Here is a 22,074-nt window from a genome sequence, read left to right on the forward strand (position 1 = left end):
GCGGGTCTCACGGTCAAAATCAAAATTCGGCTAGGAAGCCGGCTGATTCAATTGGAACCACAGTCCCAGGTGAAAACAACCACGTCGTGTTGGCAGGGCGCTTTACACGCCGACGCGGTTATTGCGGCATAAGCGTCGGCGGGCGAGAGCCCGCTTCCACAGATGCCAAATACACGCGCGCAGGCTTAGTCAACTCCGCCGGCACGTGAGACACCCACCCGGGGCGCCTTTCGCGGGAGCGGCCGCAGTCTGGCGACCCGAAGCTCCGCGGAAAGGGGAATCGCCCGCGCAGGCTGGAGGCGGCCCGACACCGCGTCCCGCTCAGGGAAGGCCGAGGGCCTGCGCCGCCCGCCCGCCCCGGGCCACGCCCCCGCAGGGCCGCGCCGGGGCGTCTGCGGAGCGCTCCGAAGGCTCGCCTGCGTGACGCGGGGCCGGAGCGTCCGGCTCGCCCGCCGATTGGCCAATGCGGGCGGGGGCGGGCGCCGGGCGCCGCTGTTCGTGTTTGAACGTTCCAGCGGGAGGGTGGGGCGAGGAGCCGGGCTCCATGGAGCGGCCGGCGGCTCGCGGCGGCAGGGCCGGGCCGGCGGGACGCGGCCCCGCGGGGGCGCCCGCGCGGGGGGCGAAGAGCGAGTACATGAAGCGCTTCAAGGAGCCGCAGTGGGAGGCGTGCGGCCCCTGCTACCAGGAGCTGCTGCGCTACCGCCTGAGCCGGCGCCTCCTGGAACAGGCGCACCGGCCCTGGTTTTGGGACGGCTGGGAGCAGGACAGCAGCCTGAGCGGCGGCGGCGGCGGCAGCGGCTCCCCGTCGCCCACGGGCACTTCGAGCCCCCCGGCGGCCCAGCCGCGAGAGGAAGCCGCGGCGGGGCCGGGGGTGCCCGGCGAGGCGGGTCTCGGCAGGACCGGCGGCAGCTCCGGGGAGGCTGCAGCTTCCAGCCCGGCAGAGCCCCTGCGCGGACCCGGTAGGGCCTCCGGGGGCCAGCGGCAGCGGGGGAGGGCCTTTGCGGATGACCTTGAGCGGAGCGCTCGCTGCCTGCCTGCGGGAGCGCCGGCGGGAGAAAGCGGGGTGCGCGGGTGGGGCGGTGGGAGCCGCCTGGCAGGCGGAGTCGCGGCTGGGCGGGCGCGCGCCGGGATCCGTCCCTCCTCTGCGGCCGAGGGGCGTTAATCTGCGCAGCCGGGAGGGTCCTTCCTAGGCTTTTAAATCACCCCAGCAGCTGGGAGAGGAGAGGCCGGGCCTCCTTAAGCGGGCGGGGAGCACGGCGGCGAGCGACCCGGGCCTCTCACCTCGAGGGGCCGCGCGACGCCGGCGTTGCGGCCGGCCCGTTTTGCTCAGAGCGCGGTAAGCGGAGCCCCGTGAAGCTAATGGCGGAGGGTCTCAAAACCGCCTCTGCCGGCGGCCGAGTCCTTTCGCCGCGACAGCGTGGGCGGGGCAGGTGCCGCCGGGCGCAGCGCCGAGGACAGCAGCCCGGCCGTGGCCAGACCTGCGGGATGGGCTCCTCAGCGCGGTGCCCGGAGGCACCAGGGGGCTCACGGAGACCTACCGGAGCCCCCCCCCCGCCCCCAGGCTCTCTTCTATTTATTTTTATTTATTTATTAAATTTATTAATCGCCCATCTGACTGGTCACCCAGCCACTCTGGGCGATGTACAACACACCATAAAACAATTTAAAACAATAAAATTTTACCAGAATTTTTTTTTTTTTTAAATACCCTAACCCACCCCAAATGCCTGCCTGAACAACCACGTTTTTAATGCACGACGGAAGCTCATTAAAGAGGTTCTCCCTTCATTGCACTTCTATAAATTATAACGGCCCCCGCGAACCTTCCCCGCGAGGCCCGGCGCTGGGTCGCGCTTGCAGCTGTGCCTTCCGTAGGGAAATGGAGGGTGGCAGGACCCCGCAGGCGCCTCTTCTGCCCCGCCGGGGCGTCTGCCTCGGCCTCTCTCTCCTCGCCCATCTGCCAGGGAACCTGCGAAGGCGGTTCTGCCCTTAATTTGCGAAGGCGCAGCCGGGACTTGGCTTCTGCTGGATGCTCGATCCGCGGGTGGGGAGGAAGCTCGAAGACGAGCGCCCCTTCCCCTGCGCGTGCTGGCGGGGGGCGGGCGGGGCTCCAGGTCGACCGTCAGGGCCGTGCATCCACGTCAGGATGCTCGCGAGGCCTCCTCATCGCATCCGGATGAATTAGCTTGCTGACTTCAAAACTTCCCTCCTCTTCCCCTCTATGCTGACGCAAGAGCATCGTTTTGGAAGCCTCCGTCGGGCTTTGCCAAATTGAAAAGCCCTCCATAATTTGTCTCCAGCTAGCAGGAAAATAGGCCAGATGCATTGGTTTTATCTGACATCTGTTGCTGGGTATTTCAGCAACCTATTTTTTTTCTCTGCGTGGCCGGTTATGCGTTGCCGAAGAAGAGGGCACAGATTTGTACGTGGTAATTTATATATATACATGCAAATTTAGACATAATTACTATACTTTAAACAGAAGCACAACACATCTCACCATAGTGGGGAAGACAGTGATGAGGTGACCTGGATGGCCTGCTCAGTCTGCTGTTCAGGTACAAACAGCTGATGGGCAACTTCAAGGGCCCCCCCCCCCCCAGTTCTCCCTTCTGATGGTTCTTGATATTTAATCTGGACTTAGACGGCCGTTCAAATAAAGGACTGTACTCTGTTAAAGTAGGACACATTGCCCTACTAATTTGGCTTAAGGCAAAATTATACCTAAAGATGGTTCATCTTTAAGTTTTGTGGTGCAAATATTGTGCTAATGCCCCTATTTGCTTATCAAGTGAACTCTATTTGAAATGACTAGCACTGCTTGAGGTAAGAATATTGTCCCCAAGCCACAAAATGGCTATATTAATATTCCTCCTAATCCTGTGCAAAAGGGTGTGCGTAAGACCACAGTAATCCAAGACGTTTGAAATTGGTGGGCTTCGGATAAAATTGAGTGATCCGGGCCTTAAAGGAAGGCGGAGCACTGTCATCTTTCTGGGAGAGAAGGGCAGGAGCCACAATTCTGGCAACGCTTCTTCCAGAATAGCATTCCCCACCCCCTTTTGCTTTGCTTTTGAGTATTCCTGTTGGCATCAGTGGAATCCAGCTTTGGAGAATGCAGTTTTGATTTCAGCCAAAGTACCTTGATGTATCATAAGCTTTAGAATGCTTAATAGGAGGACAGTTGTTTCCATTGTCTTCGCCATTAGCATTTCAAGGCCTCTGAAGTATGTCAGGCAGAAATACCCAAACTTCTACTGAGGCATGTTTAAAATATTTTTGGACTGCCTTTCAGGACAAAATCCCCCCCCCCCCCCATGAACCATAAAATCACAATTACAATAATACAACACAGCTTACAACAACAGACTTCATACACTTCAGCCCATTTCCAAAACGGCCAAGCCTGCATAATAGTAATTTAAAAGACAATAAGCCAGCAGTATAATCAGAGAGATAATCAAAAGGCCTTTTGCAACAGAGATGTCTTCAAATCCACCTCAATAAAAGTCATTTAAAATAAAATAAATAATCCTGTATGTCCCTTGAGAGGGTTCTACCTTTAAAGGTGGCCTAAAATAATTTAAAATAAAAATAAAATAGTATCCTGGAAAGGAAGGATGAGTGTTGTTCAGACGTTCAGTCGTGTCCGACTCTTCGTGACCCCATGGACCATAGCACCCCAGGCCTTCCTGTCCTGCGCTCTCTCCCGGAGCGTGCTGAAGTTCATATTCATTGCATCGGTGATGCTATCTAGTCATCTCATCCTCTGCTGTCCCCTTCTCCTTTTGCCTTCAGTCTTTCCCAGCATCAGGGTCTTTTCCAGAGAGTTTTCTCTTCGCATTAGGTGGCCAAAATATTTGAGCTTCAGCTTCAGTATCTGTCCTTCCAATGAGCACTCAGGGTTGATTTCCTTTAGGATGGACTGATTTGACCTCCTTGCAGTCCAGGGGACTCGTAAGAGTCTTCTCCAGCACCACAGTTCGAAAGCATCAATTCTTCGGCGCTCAGCCTTCCTTATAGTCCAGCTCTCACAGCCATACATTACTACTGGGAAAACCATAGCTTTGATTAGATGGACTTTTGTCAGCAAGGTGATGTCTCTGCTTCTTACTATGCTGTCTAGGTTTGCCATAGCTTTCCTCCCAAGGAGCAAGCGTCTTTTAATTTCATGGCTACAGTCACCGTCTGCAGTGATCTTGGAGCCCAAGAAAGTAAAATCTGTCACTGCTTCCATTTCTTCCCCTTCTATATGCCAGGAAGTGATAGGGCCAGATGCCATGATCTTCGTTTTCTTAATGTTGAGTTTCAAACCAGCTTTCGCACTCTCCTCTTTCACCCTCAACAAGAGGCTCTTTAGATCCTCTTCACTTTCTGCCATTAGGGTGGTATCATCTGCATATCGGAGGTTGTTGATAATTCTCCCAGCAATCTTAATTCCGACCTGTGATTCATCCAACCCGGCATTTCTCATGATGTACTCTGCATATAAGTTAAATAAGCAGGGTGACAATATGCAGCCTTGTCGTACTCCTTTCCCAATTTTGAACCACTCAGTTGTTCCGTGTCTCGTTCTTACTGTTGCTTCTTGACCCTCGTACAGGTTTCTCAGGAGACAGGTAAGGTGGTCTGGTACTCCCATCAGTTTTAAGAATTTGCCACAGTTTGTTGTGATCCACACAATCCAAGGCTTTAGCGTAGTCAATGAAGCAGAAATAGACGTTTTTCTGGAATTCTCTTGCTTTCTCCATGATCCAGCGAATGTTGGCGATTTGATCTCTAGTTCCTCTGCCTCTTCGAAACCCAGCTTGTACTTCCAGTCGTTCTCGGTTCGCATACTGCTGAAGCCTAGTTTGTAGGATTTTGAGCATCACCTTGCTGGCATGTGAAATGAGCGCAATTGTGCGGAAGTTTGAACACTCTTTGGCATTGCCCTTCTTTGGAATTGGAATGTAAACTGACCTTTTCCAGTCTTGCGGCCATTGTTGAGTGTGCCAAATTTGTTGGCGTATTGAATGCAGCACTTTAACAGCATCATCTTTTAGGATTTTAAATAGCTCAGCTGGAAGACTGTCATCTCCGCTAGCTTTGTTGTTACTAATGCTTCCTAAGGCCGACTTGACTTCACTCTCGAGGATGTCCGGCTCAAGTTCAGTGACCGCACTATCTTGGCTATCAGGGACATTCAGATCTTTCCTGTATAGTTCTTCTGTGTATTCTTTCCACCTCTTCTTAATCTCATCTGCTTCTGTTAGGTCCCTGCCTTCTTTGTCCTTTATCATGCCCGTCTTTGCACAAAACGTTCCCTTGAGATCTCCAATTTTCTTGAAGAGATCTCTGGTCTTTCCCATTCTGTTGTTTTCCTCAATTTCTTTGCATTGTTCATTTAAGAAGGCCTTCTTGTCTCTCCTTGCTATTCTCTGGAACTCTGCATTCAGTTGGATATATCTTCCCCTTTCTCCCTTGCTTTTCGCTTCCCTTCTTTCCTCAGCTACTTGTAAAGCCTCATCAGATAGCCACTTGGCTTTCTTGCATTTCTTTTTCTTTGGGATGGATTGAGTTGCTGCCTCCTGAACAATGTTACGGACCTCCGTCCATAGTTCCTCAGGCACTCTGTCTATCAGGTCTAATCCCTGAAATCTATTCCTCACCTCCACTGTATATTCATCAGGGATATGATTTAGGTCATACCTGAATGGGTTAGTGGTTTTCCCTATGTTCTTCAAGAATTGAAGAATTTAAGCCGAAATTTTGCAAGAAGCAGCTCATGATCTGAGCCACAGTCAGCTCCAGGTCTTGTTTTTACTGACTGTATGGAGCTATTCCATCTTTGGCTGCAAAGGACATAATCAATCTGATTTCGATATTGACCATCTGGTGATGTCCATGTGTAGAGTCGTCTCTTGTGCTGTTGGAAAAGAGTGTTTGCTATGATCAGCGTGTTCTCTTGGCAAAACTCTATTAGCTTTTGTCCTGCTTCATTTTGTACACCAAGGCCATGCCTGCCTGTTATCCTGGTGATTTCTTGACTTCCTACTTTAGCATTCCAATCCCCTATGATGAAGAGGACATCTTTTTTTGGTGTTACTTCTAGAAGGTGTTGTAGGTCTTCATAGAACCGATCAACCTCAGCTTCTTCGGCATCAGTGGTTGGGGCATAGACTTGAATAGCTGTGATGTTGAATTGTTTGCCTTGGATTCGTACTGAGATCATTCTATCGTTTTTGAGATTGTACCCCAGTACTGCTTTTCCCACCCTTTTGTTGACTATGAGTGCTACTCCATTTCTTCTAAGGGATTCTTGCCCACAATAGTAGATATGATGGTCACCTGAATTAAATTCGCTCATGCCTGTCCATTTTAGTTGGCTGATTCCCAAGATGTCGATGTTCAATCTTGCCATCTCATGTTTGACCACCTCCAGGTTACCTTGATTAATTGATCTGACATTCCAGGTTCCTAAACAATATTGTTCTTTACAGCATGGGATTTTCTTTTCACCACCAGACACATCCACAGCTGAGTGTCCTTTCGGCTTTGGCCCAGCCGCTTCACTCTTTCTGGCGCTACTTGGAAATACCCTCTGCTCTTCCCCAGTAGTATATTGGACACCTTCCGACCTGAGGGGCTCATCTTCCGGCGTCCTATCTTTTAGCCTTGTGATACGTTCCATGGGGTTTTCTTGGCAAGAATACTGGAGTGGGTTGCCATTTCCTTCTCCAGTGGACCACATTTTGTCAGAACTCTCTGCCATGACCTGTCCGTCTTGGGTGGCCCTGCACGGCGTAGCTTATGGCTTCACTGAGTTACGCAAGCCCCTTCGCCACAACAAGGCAGTGATCCATAAAGGGGAAAGGATGAGTAGCCCTTTTAAAAGAAGAAAAGTGGGAATGTATTAAAAAGAAAAAAACTCTGAAATTCTTCAGCAAAGTGTGTCTTTGCTGGATTTACACACAGGGATGGAGAACTTCAAGGTAGTTAACATACTTTTCTATAGGCCATGTGTCCCACTGATCATGTAAATACAAATTCTGCACCCTAGTTACCAGAATATGCTTAACTAGTTTTTTCAACAATGTATTGCAGCAAACCCTGGTTAGCCACTTAAGTGTGTACACTCAACAGGGAGGAATAGCCAGCCCTGCATGCCCTCTTGTATACTTAGATCATCCATGTATTTGCAAGCACACGTTTTGTGTGCTCCCTCTCTCATAATACTAGAACCCGAGGTAATCCCATGAAGTTGATTAGTGGGAGTTTCAGGACAGATATAAGGAAGTACTTCTTCACACAGTGCATAGTTAAACTATGTTAAACATAGTTAAACATGGGCAGGAGGGCACTCATCTCCTGCTTTGGGTGTCCCGTGGGCAGCTGGTTGGCCACTGTGTGAACAGAATGCTGGACTAAATGGACCCTTGGTCCTGCGTCCCTCTTATGTTCACACTTTACATTTTCAAGCATGTACCGAAAACATGGGGAGAGAGGGGGAAGCCTCCACAGTGTAAGTGAAACATGACATACTTGAGTCTGGGACTGTGACCTTGCTTTTGTGAACTCTGGATTCTAATTTAAAAATTGATGCTGAACTGCTCAGGGTATAGAATGTGGCCCATTTCACACAGATATTTGCAACCTGCAACTAGCCAAAACAAATCAAAGAAATATGCACAACTGATAGGTGGAACATACTGTCAGCTAGATATAAAGATGATCATAGAATCATAGGGTTGGAAGGGGCCTACAAGACCATCGAGTCCAACCCCCTGCTTAGTGCAGGAAGCCTGATTCCCAGGCAGTCTCCCATCCAAGTACTAAGCAGGGCTGACCCTGCTTAGCTTCTGAGATCAGATGAGATCGGGCACATCCAGCCCTTTGCTCATTCATGATGGATAGGATAACTTGATACAAGTGCCACAAAACAAATTTTCAATACCAGTTCATGTTTGCTAAGATAATCAAGGTTTATAGTGTTACTAAAAAGAAAGGTGCCAAGGTCTAAAATGAATGATAACATTGAGCTGACTATGCTGCGCTTCCTGTAAAATATTTATGTAGAACTAACTGTTGTCACAAATGTGACATTGGCTTAGATCGACCTTCCCCAACCTGGTGCCCTCCTGATGTGCTGAACTACAGCTCCTGTAATCCCCAGCCAACATGGGGATACTGGGAGTTGTAGTCCAATCATCTGGAAGGACCCAGCTTGGGGAAGACTGGCTTAGATGATCCTTGGTCATCTTACTGTTGTTGGACTGATCTTTTTTCCTCTGCTACTTCCCATTTTATGACAAAAACATAATGGTACCATGATCTACAGCTTTTACAAGAAGGAGTAAAGATGCGCAGTGACACCGTGTGTGTGCAGTGTGTTCAGCATGTGCAGAGAGCTCTCTGGTTGTGTTGGTGATTCTCATACTGATCCATAGCTGCTTATGTAAGTTGTTGCTATGGTATCATGCATCTTAAAAATTGCATAAGCTTTTATTCTTTAGCAAAAATAAGTCTGTAACAGTAGCAAAGGGCTATTGCATGCGAACTGCAGGGATGGTAATGTAGCCCCAGATGGCATCACTGTGCCAGCCAAAATTCTGCTCTTTCACATGACATATGCTATAGCCACCCTTGATCTGGTCTCTTGTAGAGGGAAGGCCTTGCACCTTGCTCCAACACTATACAGCTGTGCTTGTTTGCTGCTGTATCTGCACTCCAGCTCCACTGTCTCCTTTGAAGTCTTTATAAAGGAGTGCTATTTTTTCCTAGGATAGAATATGCTATTTTTCCTAGGCTGTAATGTTGACATAGGAGGGACATGAAACCAGATGCCCTGTCGCAGACTCTTGTGTGATAGTCCGCAGTATGTGATGCTGCACCAAGCAGGAATTGGTTTCAGCCGGGGCCAGCCCTACCATTAGGTGGAGTGAGACGGCTGCCTAGGGTAGCAGATGCTAGAGAGTGGGGAGTGGTGGCCCTGAGTGGAAAGACTGGGCTGTGTTCACTGTCTGCCCTGTGCCTCCTAAGCTAGCCTGGTGCTCTCAGGTGCAGCAGGAGATGCTGTCCTGTTGCCAGTGTTGAAGTAAGGTTCAACTGCTAGTCTGGCTGGTGTGCCTGGAGTGAGTGTGAGAGTGTGTGTGTGTGTGTGTGTGTTGGGTGGGATGGACAGGACACCACCTTGTTCTTTGCCTTGGGCAGCAAAATATCTTGGCCCATCCCTGGGTTCAGCTGTGGTGTAAATCAGCCTTCTCCAAGCTGGTACCCTCCAATGGCCATGGTGGTTGGGGATGATGGGACTTGTGGTCCAGTGTATGCAGAGGGCACCAGTTTGGGAAAAGCTGCAAGCCTTCACTATGGTTCCATTCCAGAGACATATGAGTTCTGGTTCAAGCTAGCCCTGTAATTTTGGTTCAGTTACATCCTATAAGGAGAGGTGAATCCAGCTTATTCTCTTAAGCATCACACCATCCCTATATATACTATTTTCTCTTCACTGTTTTCCTAAATACACATTTCAAAGCACGATTATCTGTTATTTAAGTGTTGATGGGGTACTGTACAGTCTCCTTATATGAACTGCTATATTTGCAGTAATAGGCTGCTCTGGTTGTGCATATTTGGTGTGGATGGTGGGGGGAAGGAGCAGGCTAACCTGAACTCACATCTCATTTCCTCCCAGAGGAAGAAGACCCAGAAAAAGCTGAAGAGAAGGCTGAAGCAGGGATAGATGAAAAGAAGTCTGTGGGGAAAGGAACCGACAATTCAGCCAGTCGTCAAAAAGGGCAGCCTTTGAGTCGCTGTGCCTTGGGTGGCCGAGGTGACAGGAGACGCGCGAAAAGTCCTCAAAGGACAGATACTGCAAAGGGGCTGAAACACCCATTTGCTTTATATGGTTGGGGAGAAAAACAGACTGATACAGGCAGTCAAAAAACGCATAACGTCTGTGCATCTGCTTCAGTGAATGAAGTAAGTGAACTTAAAGTCTGTGCTTCTGGATTTTTTGTCTTAAATTGTTGCCCTCATGCCAGCCTGGCGAGGCTTGTTTTGAGCCTCCTGTGCTTCCAAGGTCAGCCCAAGTGTGTTTGCTGAATAGACTGGGCTACTTCCCCCACCCCACACACTTGTTAAACGTCTCTTGCTTTCTGTCCTTTGCTCCTGTGTCTGTTCCCTGGGCATCCACAGAGACCGGAAGGGTCTTGATGGTGTCTCCCAGAATGCAAGGGAGATCGCTCAGCCAGCGAGCGTCAAAGCTGCCTCTGTGCATATCCTCCAAAACAACAGGCACCTCTCTAAGACTGGCAACCCATTAGGGTGCCTAGTTTGCCTCTGCAGTTGGGCTGACTTGCCTGACCTATGTATTGTGCTTGCTTAGCTGCCTGTGTACTTGCTGGAGAGTGAGGTGCCCTATAGCATCCTCCTCTGTTCCTTTTATTTATTTTTATTATTACATTTATATCCTGCCTTTTTTCCTCCTTAAGGAACCCAAGACGGCGTACATAATCCTCCTCCTCTCCATTTTATCCTCACAACAACAATCCTGTGAGGTAGATTGGGCTGAGAGTCTGTGACTGGCCCAAAGTCACCCAGCGAGCTCCCACAGCCGAGTGGGGACTAGAACCTGGGTCTCCTGGCTCCCAGTCCAACACTCTCTCCACTACACCATGCTGCCTCTCACATCACCCCCAACTGCTGCTCTTGATTGTTCTGTTTTTGTGCTCTTAAGGCCATCACCACCTTTGTGGTTCTCCATTGCTAGAACTAAGGTCCTTGCTTCCGTGGCCAGCAGCAGTGTGTTTCCTTGCTTCCTTGGCCAGTGGCAGTGTGCAGTACTGGCCTTGCCATGAAGCAGCTGCTTTTGGTGGGGCGTGCAAAGTCCCCTGCACCAAACCTGTTTTCGTGTGTGTGTGTGTGTGTGTTTAAAATGGATGGGATAGTGGTTTCAAGTACTCCAGTGGGGGTGGGGCACGTAGATATCTGTGATGTTTTTAAAATGGATGGAATAATGGCCATTGACCTTCTGTGAGTACATTTCTGCGTTGGTCATAACAAACTGATGTTGGCACTGAGACGCTGCAGTATAGTCCCAAAGAGAATCTTCTGCTGCCTTGCTTTTGCAGACTGCTTTGGACAGGATGTGCTAACTCTGATTTAATGCAAAGTTTCTTTTTGTTTCTGGCTGCCATTTCAGTGCTGCTGTGAAGGAACTCCCGATGCTAGGAATATGGCTTATCTCCTATCAGAAAGAGAGAGAGAGAGGGAGCGTAATCTTTAGAAAACAGCAGGCAGTTAGCATCAAGTGTCCCAAGGCAGAGTGAGCTCAAGTTTTAGGAATGGCACAAAAGGTTGAAGTACTGAGGACTCCATCATGGTAGGCTTCTGGAGCTGGAGTGACGTTGAGAGGCTGTAAGTTCTTGCAAAGCGCTGCTGATCTTCAAGTTGTTTGATTCAACGTACAAAATTTGGTACTGTACTTTTGACAGCATTCTCGAAGAAATATGGTTGAAAGAATCATAGAAACAAAAACAAGTCGTGCAACATGTACTGGTTAAGCCTGCATGCCTGGATTCAGGCGGTCTTGATCTATTGAAATCAATCAAACTAAGCTCATTTTAAGTAGACATTTGGCATTAATGAACTTGGAGTGCATTTCCACACATCCGTACAAATAGCAATTGTTTCTGAAGTCAAATAATGGCATCTATAGTAAGGCTTGTTCAGCACCTACCCTCATGAGTGTTCTCATACATGCTCATGAATAGATGAACAGTGGTATCTGTACACAGTGAGAGAGTTCAGGCAACCACATTTTGGCTTAATAAGATGAAATAAGAACATACTTTTTGCTTGGGTACGCAGCCACTTTGTTTCTCCCTTTACATGAGCCAGCAAACAAACCAGGCAGTCTTCTATTAACCATCGTTTCCTGGTTCAGATGAACCAGGTTAATGGCTTTGGAACAAGCTGGGATATTAAACCACCTTTTGAAGTGGGTTTGATGCGCTGACTTGTTCCCAAGGCATTAACAGTAGTTTCCTGGTTTGGATGATTTCCTGGCTTGTTTGCCACCCTGCACAAAGGAGTGACATGCATGGAAAAGACTCTTTTCTTGGCTTATTAAGATGAGATGATATAATCTGAACACTGAAGAAATATACTTTTCTAAAGAAATATACCTTTCTAAAACCTCTCCTTACCACTTGAATGGAAGCAGAGGTATCCATAGTTAAGGCCTTCTTCCCTTCAGAGTAGAAGTTGAACTAATTTCAGTAATGTTTTATAGGGTGCCTGTGCCATGTGTGTTCATTAACCACAGGAAAAGTTGGTGACTGGATATTTGATGTGTGTTTCAAACTGGCATAGGGTAATTTACTTGGAAAGCGTATGTCCTGACTTTTTCAATTTATAGAATTCTCAAGGCAGCTTACAAATAAAAGTAAAAATAGATCTTATTAGAACAACAAAATCAGTATATAAATGAAATGATAAATGGCAGAAGACAGAATTAAAACATGTGGAGAGACCTTGCACTTGAAAGAAGTAGTAAAAAAAATTGATCACCATTTCGTTAAAATGGCAGGCAAATTAAAATCATGCCTAAACCTTATTGGGGTTGGCACCAGGTGAGCAACGCTGGGGAGGGATTTGATAACTGGGGCATCATCACATACCCTCTCCCTGGTAGCCAGACACGTAACCTAGGAAGGCAGAAGCACCCGGAGAATGTCTCTGACCATCTCATCCTCAGGGTCGGTTTCTATGGGAGCAGGCAATCCTTCTAACGGGTGGGGAACCTCTTTCAGCCCACGGGCCAAATTCCATTTTGGAGGCGCTCTCAGGGGCCACTTTCCACTGGTGGGCGGGGCTGAAGGCAAAGGGGGCGGGGCTAAAACACCAGCATATTTTAGCTTGAAGCTTTTACTACCGGTAACTGACCAAATGATTGGTGGTTGGGGGAAAGCAGGTGGGGCCAGGGGAAGGATGCATGGCGATCCAAGGAACTTGAGGCTGGTTTTGGCCCCCCGGCCTGAGGCTCCCCATCCTTGTTTTAACAGGAATGACCTTGTATGCATTGAGGAGCCATTTCTGGCCATGTGAAAATATCCATTAATGTGAACACTATATTTCTTGCTGATATATAGGGACAAAACTAGATTCCCCATTCCAGTGAAGAACATATTCACTTGAACCCATGCCTGGTATCAAATTTTAAAATGTACGGGATGGGAAACAGCCTATTTGCTAGTAATGGAGCAAATAATTGGCCTATCTGGATTGGCTGTCAGCACAACTACCTTGAGAGATGAAAGCAATTACATTTGTTCATCGCTGTGAATAACGTGTGCTATTTTACCTGAAACCTAGATTACCTAGATTTTACCTAGGCTTTGAGAAATACCATTCAAGCAACACCGGTTTTGCAGTTCAGAGTGTACCTTGTCTCCCACAAGGATATTTTTTTAACAAGAGGCTCATAGCAGTGATGTTCTGCTTAAGGAGAAGGACAACACAACTGTACTGTTTGGCAAGGGGAACATATCAGTCACTTTCTGTTCCATCTTGTCAGGAGTGTAGGAGGCTGGGACCAGACAGAGAAGTGGTTGTGCTTCTCAAGGAGTTCTTCTGGCTTCCAGTGAGAATAAATCTTCTTTCTTACTCCATCTCTTCATTCTTTAAAGTGCATGAGCACTTAAAAAAACCTAGCACTTAAAAAAACATAACCTAGCACTAAGCACTGCTGGTGACGTGTCACATATGAATTACAGAAAGCAGGGGCTGTTCCATTACTTAACCCCTCTTCATAAGTACTTTTAAAAATTTTAAAACTCCTAAATTAGACATAACCTTTACAAAAAAGATTTTTCTGTCCAGTGTAATTATATTGTTTATTCCAGTATCTAATAAATGGAGTCTGCTTATGAAATGGACTCCACTTATCTATTAATAAAGCTGAGGTTAAAAGTCACTGTCTTAGAACAGTATCTGTCAATGTGTCCATCTCCGGGATTTTGGTATTTTAATATTCATTCCTCTATAGAAGATGGAGACTTCCTGTGTCTATTGATTATGGCCAAGATAGTTCTAGATAGTTTCTCTCGCAAGCACTTTTGATAAGTCTCTTTTATATTGCAAGCAAATGAGGCAATACCAATAAATACTAGAAGAAATGTCTATCCCAGGCTATCTATGGATAACTTAATAGATAAATTATCCACAAAGTAACAAAACCAAAGTATTGCTATATTTGGTATAGTTTGCCCACTTCTGGTTAATGGCAGCAACTGCAGAGTGTTGTAGTAGAAGTGATCTGGTTTTAAGTCTTTGAACTGTTCTCTCCCAACCCAGCGACGCTCAGATGTGTTGGACTGCAATTCCCATCCTCCCCAGCAACAAGACAATGACCATGCTGGGTGGGGGTGATGGGAGTTGTAGTCCAACATATCTGAAGGGCGCCAGGCTGTGGGGGCTGTGGAACTAAGCCACCTCTTACTGGTGAAAGGACTGTAAAGGGGAACTGTATAATAATGCAATTCAGAATTGTGACTCAGGCTATTCTGTGAGTGAGACTCATTAAATAGCTTGGGAGTTACCAAGCTATTTGCTTGGTAACTCCCAAGCAATAACACATGAGGTGTTATTCAGCACAAGCTCAGTGATTAGCACTGAGCAGGGCGTTGGACTCGATGGCCTTGTAGGCCCCTTCCAACCCTACTATTCTATGATTCTATGAGTTGTATGTTCTATAAAAATTGACACATAAATATCTCCGTCAGATTCATGAGTCCGCGTTAAGAGCAAAGAACAGAAGGCAAGTGGAGAAAAGGAAGCTTTCTCAGAGGCGGATTCACTCAGCAGAAGTAGCGAGAACCTGGAAAGCGAAGCCTTCTGGACCAGACAACCCCTGGATGACTGAATACATGAGGTGTTATTCAGCACGAGCTCGGTGATTCAAAACTTGATTGGACTTGACTTTTTTAAAAATTCAAAAATAATGTTGAGGAAACAACTGGGACACTGGACTGAAACTCCAAACTACTTATGCAAAATTTGTACAAAAGGATTTTTCCAGCATTTATTACACTCGTTTATATTTTGGGTACTTATCTCTGCAGCACAGGGAACAATTGGGTCCATGCGGACAGGGACTAGGTTTGCCAGCATGGCTTTCTAATGAATTCCTTAAAAAGAGCCATGTCAAGAGATATATCTGTTGACCTTCAGCTGAAAAGCTATAGAAGGTTGTACACAGACCCTTTTTCATGAAAGAACTCCAAAGGATTTCTTGACAGAAATTTAGTCCCTGCTTGATAACTAAACTTGTCACTGACCAACAGAACATTAGTTGCCCTTAAGTCACCTTGAGAGTTAGTTAAAACTAACTTAATTTTTTCTCTGTTGAGGGCCACGGAACTTCACAAATCATGTTGATGTAAACATTCTTTTAAGGAGGGATGTAAGTGCCATTGCATTTCCTTGTGATATTTAGTTACCTTGAAATGATTTCCATAGGGCCTGCACAACTTATGATCTAGCAAGCCAAATGCCACCCACCCACCCTCTATGGAGGCTCACTGTGGATTCAATAAACCACCTGTTTTTTCTTCCCGAGATTACAAAAACAGTAGGTTGCCATCTGCCTGGCAGTGCAGGTCAGCAGCTGTGCAGGCCTGGTGTGCATAAATACACAGGCCCTTACACAGCTATCCATAAAGGATGGTATATCTGGAATCACTGGGGCCAGTTTTAGAAAATTCTCCCCAGCTTTTGGTAATTTTTTATAGTGACTTCTTCTGAATTACATTCCAGTTGTGGATTTTGTGGCCATCTGGAATGGGGAGATTTTGGTGCAATAGATTAGTAATGTGCTATGATTGTATTTTTAAACTGTGTTAATTTGCTATCACGAACTCGTACCAGATGACGGGTATAGACAATCATTAACTAGTGGTGGAGCTCTGTTTAATAGTTTGCAGTAAGTAACATGGACTTGGTGCAACTGAACTGGGATGTATTTTTCTTTCAGTGCTTCATCTGGATGGACTAAAATATGTTTTGTAAACAGTTTTGTTAGATAAGCTTCTGCATAATGAAATTTTGCTAATGTCTGTACACTGAATTCTTTAAATCTTCTACAGGTTTGATCAAGATAGTGTACAATCCCTAAAGTATGTTCAGGACTCAGGTTGATAGTGCAAATTTTGCTATATTTCTCAAGTGTATAACATGTCCCTATTCTTTGTCCCTAAAAGTGAGTTTGTGTAATTTAGAGGAAGAAGCCATTGGCAATCATGAGAATGTAACAAACCAGTTACAGTTTAGAGTGTGTATCACATATTGTGAGACTGCCTGCCCTTTTTAATGTCAAGCTTTGAACTGGTGATTATCAGGCTGCAGAAAATAACTTTTTTGGCTCCAATAGTCTCCTTAGATGTCGAAGTATGTTGGCTTCAGTAATGAGATGGTTGTGAGAGTAACTTCTGTGCAACTAGCATTCATCTCTGTCATTAATACTCAAATTTTGAGTAACTCATAACTCAACAGTTATGAGTAGGGAAGTATCTTTTCCTTCTGAAGGGCATGTTGGATACTCTTAAGAGAAACTGTGGTTAACAATGTCAACTTGCCTTTTCTGTGCTAGTGGTAGGTGGTTTTTGGCCCTGCATTGATTTCAGCTTTCTGTTCTACCTTCTAGCTACAGATTAATTTACTTGGGCTCCTTGTTGGAATTGTAGTCTCTCCTTAGCCTTTCTAGTATTCCTTACTTTCAATTTACAGAATTAAAGAACTTTAACTGTACATGGCTTTAATTTCAGGGATGGGAAACTTGTGGTCCTCCAGATGTTTTGGCCTCCATCTCCCATTGTCCCTCACCATTGGCTGTGCTGGTTAGGGCTGAAGGGAGTTGCAGACTCAAACACCTGGAGGGCCACAAGTTACCCACTTCTGCTTAAGTGGAGGATGACTCATTCCCTCTATTTCTGACATTCAGGTGCAAGTGCCATCGCTTATGTAGCCAAAATGGCATACCCTCCCCTTCATGCTTGGGTGATCTGCAACATTCTCTCAAATCTGTCAATGTACAAAAAGGCTTTATAAGAAGAAAAACCCTAAGATGTGCGGGACCTAAAACAGTATAGTGAAGACTGAGTGTTCTTGGTGGTCATGTAATGCTGACTGGGTGGGGAAACAATGAATTAGCTTCCCAGAATGCAGCAGTCACAAGTCTTAGCTAAATTATCTTGTAGGATCACTTACTGGAAATCTGGGAGGGTGTATGTGTGCTATCCAGATGGATTTTGGATACATTGTACATTCCTCCTCTTCAAGAAAGCTTGCTGGCTGTTGTATTGGGGGATCCTTTTGAAAATAAGTACATAGACATAACATACTAAAAACTGTGTCTGCTGTCTTCTGCAAGTGGTTTTACGTGTTCAGAGACCAGTGATAGGCAGATATTTAAGCAATTTGTGTTTCTGGCAACTTACACATCAGCATGTAAATATCTCAGCTCCCTTTGTATTTGAAACATCTGCTTGTCACTTTTTTGAATGGGCAAAGTGGGTTACAAAAGCATATCTAACTTTCAGTGATTCTCTCTCCCCCGTCCCACCCCCGTCCCACCCCAACTGAGCACTGTTGGCACAACAGTGCTGGGGAAGGAGCATCTTCATTCTTGACAAAGTTAGCCAGAAATGGAAAAACTACCATCCTAACTAGTCAGTACACAAACTTATTTAGAGAGGTGGTTACTAAAGGAATACAAAAGATCTTACATTCTGGGCTGTTTCAACCTTCTGAATAGAGGGAATATTTTGTTTTAATAAAACTTAAAATGGAGACTCTATCATCAAATAATGCTTTTTATTGACCCCTCTCTCTTTGTCTATACTTCAGGAGAGTTGTATTACACATTTGTGGCTCTTCTGTCTTCACTAAGCCTGAAGAATAGATCAGTACATCCTTTAGTTGCCAAATGCATGAAACACTGAAATGCACAAGTGACACTCTTGACAGTTCCAGTGTAGTAAAAAAAAATGTATCTACTGTTCAAATTTGACAATTTGTCAAATTAATGTATGACGTCAAACATTGTTAGACAACGTTGTGCAATACAGAAGTATGCTGTTGTATGTGTGCTGCCACATGTTCCTCATGCCACAATCCAGTAGCTTTAGTAGGAACTGTTATAGTGAATTTGCCGAAATATTAATTTCCATGTCTGATCATGGTTTATATTGAGATCGGGGTGTTTTTCCCCTCAATTTTTCTTCAGATCTCTTGATTGGGGAGGGGCAAGCTTTTAAGCCTACTCTACAGCCTGAGCCCTTCTTAACTGTTGTTGGCAGCCATCTCTTTTGTAGATGACTCCATAGCTGCAGCTTGCTGCTGTATAGCTAGGGATATATGGACTTGAGCACTACCCCAACACCGGTATTGTATTAAAACAGAACATCTCAGACCTGCTCTAAAACTGACGATTACGTTCCCTGCCTTTCTATAGGTTCTATGGTTGGCACAACAGTCTTGGCGATTGTACTGCGAAACCTCAGCTGCTTTGTGAGATATAGCTCAGGCTCAAACTGCTGCAGGATCTTCCAGTTTGTCTCTCCCCCCCCCCCCCCCAATTAGCTGTCATGGATCTCCTGGGGTGTTTGCCTCACTTCTTGAGAGCCAGTGATTTTAAGCAATAGGTACAATTCACTGTAATCTACTGGCAATTACATCCATACCAGACTGGCACTAAAAGATGGCTTCCAGCTGCTTCCATCTGTACATGGAGAAAGTACTCTTTCAATGTGGGTTACAACATGGTAAGGCAGAGCATACAAATATCTACCAGCTTGTGTTAGTAGGGCACATGTTTACACCCCTCCCCCTGAATGTCAGGTTTGTACTTGGGGTTAGCTGGACCAAGATGCTGGTGTGATACCTTGAGAAACATAGCCTAAAGCCAAAATATAGTCGTAACAGGGTAGTGACCAGACAGACATCTTTGCAAAGAGATGTTTAGGCCTAGGAACTTGTGGTCAAGTGACACCTGGTAGCAAAGCCATGAACTCATTCAGTCTCTGCACCTACATGTAACCCCGATAAAGGGGTTGAAATCAGAGGAACAGGGAAGTTGCCTCACTCAGCTGTTGAGCACTGAAATCACTTTAGAACAAAGCTTGGAAAAAATTAAGCTTGAAGCAATATGTGACTTAGAATATTTTTGAATAGTACTTGTTTTTTCTAATGTTTTTGTGTTCTTTCTATTTAATTGTACTTGCCCTGACTTTGTATATGTGAATAAAACGGATTTAAAAAAACACTTGTTTGACAATGTCATGATCAATCTCATAGATATATTTAACTGGGGTTCTCTAAAGATGGATTTCATTGGCCCAGTGACTTCTGAATTGATGGATTCCCAAACTGTCTGTTTGAGGGAAATGACCCAGAAGAATACAGAAACTAACTTTCAACTTTCAGTTACAAGAACTGGATCGTAAGCAGATACAGGAAGTACAGAACCTCCACATCTTTAGCGGTAGATGCATCTCCGGTTTTACCAGGGAAGTCTGAGAAAGAATATTAAAGACGTGATCCTATGGGGATAGTTGGCTGCCTCCAAACTCGGAGGCGGCTGGCTATCCGATGCAGGGAGGAGGGGATCTTCCTCAGCCACCCCACGTTTGTGGCTAGACAGCCGATTTCAGCTGTCTAGCCAGGGTGCGGGGGGGGGGGGAGGCAAGGCGGTGGCAGGGAATCAGGTTTCTGGGAACCAAGTTTTGAGCTCTGGATCCAAGTTTGGTTCCCAGAAACCAAAAAATCCTATGGCAGTCCAGATGCTGTCTAGCAGCTATAGGATTGCGCCCTAAATAAATATTCCTCTTTTATATGAGTAGATAAGTACCGTATATGCAGCTCAGTGTCAACTAGTTCCAGGCTAGAAGCAGTGGTCCATATTCAGTGGAAGATGGCAGCAGAATGCATGCATCTTTCAAGATGTTTACAACTAATCTAGCTATTCTCATGGGAAGTAATTTCAGATTGAAAGTTCAGTAACAAAGCAGGAGAGAAGAGTGATCAACTTTATTCAGGGGTGCTAATAAAGCCTGCTTTGTGGATGAGAGGGAAGCCCAACTGCCACTGAAATGGAGCAATATAGCAACAGTTTACTCAAAAAAGGTTTTTTTCTTTAGAGCATTTTTAATCTTGGCCAAAAAGGCTCCCAGAGTGGCTTACAAATAAGGGTTCCCCTAGTATTGCAATTTGATGAGCAACAAGTCCTCTTTAAACTTGGTTTGGTGTTTTGGATTCCTGCATTGAGCAGGGGGTTGGACTCGATGGCCTTGTAGGCCCCTTCCAACCCTACTATTCTATGATTCTATATTGCCAGAGAGAGCAAGCAGTAGGGAACAGTCGAACTATAATACAAGTTGTTAAATTACTTTATGGCTTGTCACTGGCTTGCACATACATAGTTTCGTCCCTCCTGTCTAGGGTCTTTGAGAAAGTTTGTTAGATCAAAGCAAGCTATCTTCACACCATTGCTGTTCCAGTGAGGGGGGTGAGCGGCATGCAGGGGAGTGGTGTTGCCTACTGGTGTCCTCTCCCCAAAAGGGAAAAGGTACGGGGCAGGCAAAGTGGCTTCACTGCATGTAGGCCTTCTCTGATGGGAGAAGACCTCGGTGTAGCAAAGCTAGTTCTTGGAAGACGCACAGGGAGGATCATCATTTTGACATGCCTGCTAGGGATCAAGTGGTATCAATGGGGTGGGGCCATGCCCCTTTATATTCAATGTGTGGAGGGGTGGGGGTTCATCTGGCCCCCTACCCCATTCTGGTTGCCCACCCCTATACTAAGCTGCATGAGGAAGGCAGCACAGTAAGAAATAACCGGGTCCCCAAATGAAAAGGCCTTGTCTGAAGAATTGAAAACCAGCATTTGAGAGAACTGTATCCTGAGGCAACCACAGGGATCACTGCCTATACCCTGGGTCATTTTGGCACAGCCCCTTGCTAATTTACACATCTGCCACAATTCGACACTGTTCACCTACAACAGTGGCTAGAGGGCTGCTTTTCCCCCTTTTAAAACTGTTAATATTCTAAGAAATACTTAATGCTTCATGGGACACAGACTGGGGCCAAGCCACACACAAACTCCTGTGCTAAAAGTTGTTTACATTGGTTTTGGCAGTACCAATTCAGTACATTATTGTAGGCCCATACCAGTAATTATTTCTTCCTGGATAGGTGCTGAAGAGATGCTATCTATATCTGGTCTAAAGGAATAGAAGCACTGAGTACATTTTCTATCATCAGCTTGCATATATGTTATTTATTTTTCCATTACAGAGGTCTAGGTTTTCTATCTTTAGTAAAGGAGACAGTGTTTGCTGAATACAAGATGCTCTGTATCCTGCAGGCAGTAGCTGAAAAGCCCAATCTAATTAGAATTAAAATGTAGACTAATGTCTTAGGCAGTAGTGCACAGTAGCACTCACTGACGTACATCTATATAAAGGTCAGGTGGGCTGAGAACATCCCTAACAATATACTGAAAAGTGATCAGAGTTACTGTATGTAAAGCAGGGATGGGAAGCCACTGGCCCTCAGGGGTTCACAATTTGGCCCATGGAGGCTTGGGGCACCTTAGCAGGCCCTGCCCATTTCCCTTCCTAAGCCCTGCCCCCTGGCCTGAAAGATACCAGGAGCTTGGGGGAGAGGAGAGGCATTCCCTTGTTATCTCCCATCTGTGAGGACCAGTAGAACAGAGATTCCCTTGTCATCTCAAATTACAGGTTGGTGATAAGGGGGATTCCCTTTACTTAGTGCACCACTCCCCCACTCAGTTGGGAGGGGAAGCAGTGTGGTAAGTGCTATATACTTTGTAGGCACTCGCAGGAGCTCCTGCAAGCTTTATATTGTAAAGAAAAGGAAAGATTTCTAGTATGTTTATCTGTTTCGTAACTCTTAGGATGTGTTGGGTGAGAGTGATCAAAGTATATTCTTCAAACACGTTGTCAAGCGGCCTCACTTTGGTTTGGCAAATTTGGCACTTGTTTTCTGAATAAACATACAACACGGGGCTATA

The 22,074-nt window shown here is 45.9% G+C and overlaps 1 protein-coding gene across 1 annotated transcript; it reads left to right on the plus strand.

Moving 5' to 3' along the window:
• Positions 1-544: 544 nt before the first annotated feature.
• CCSAP (centriole, cilia and spindle associated protein) lies at positions 545-19,294 on the plus strand. Its single transcript, XM_084819195.1, has 3 exons — positions 545-959; positions 9,674-9,960; positions 14,766-19,294. Exons 1-3 carry the CDS (start codon positions 545-547, stop codon positions 14,937-14,939), a joined length of 876 nt encoding a protein of 291 aa, XP_084675321.1. The 3' UTR covers positions 14,940-19,294.
• Positions 19,295-22,074: the final 2,780 nt, after the last annotated feature.

This window comes from Heloderma suspectum, chromosome 1 (genome assembly GCF_057233095.1).
Source record: "Heloderma suspectum isolate Gila_16-S chromosome 1, 16-S_ref, whole genome shotgun sequence".
Taxonomy (NCBI): Eukaryota; Metazoa; Chordata; class Lepidosauria; order Squamata; family Helodermatidae; genus Heloderma; species Heloderma suspectum.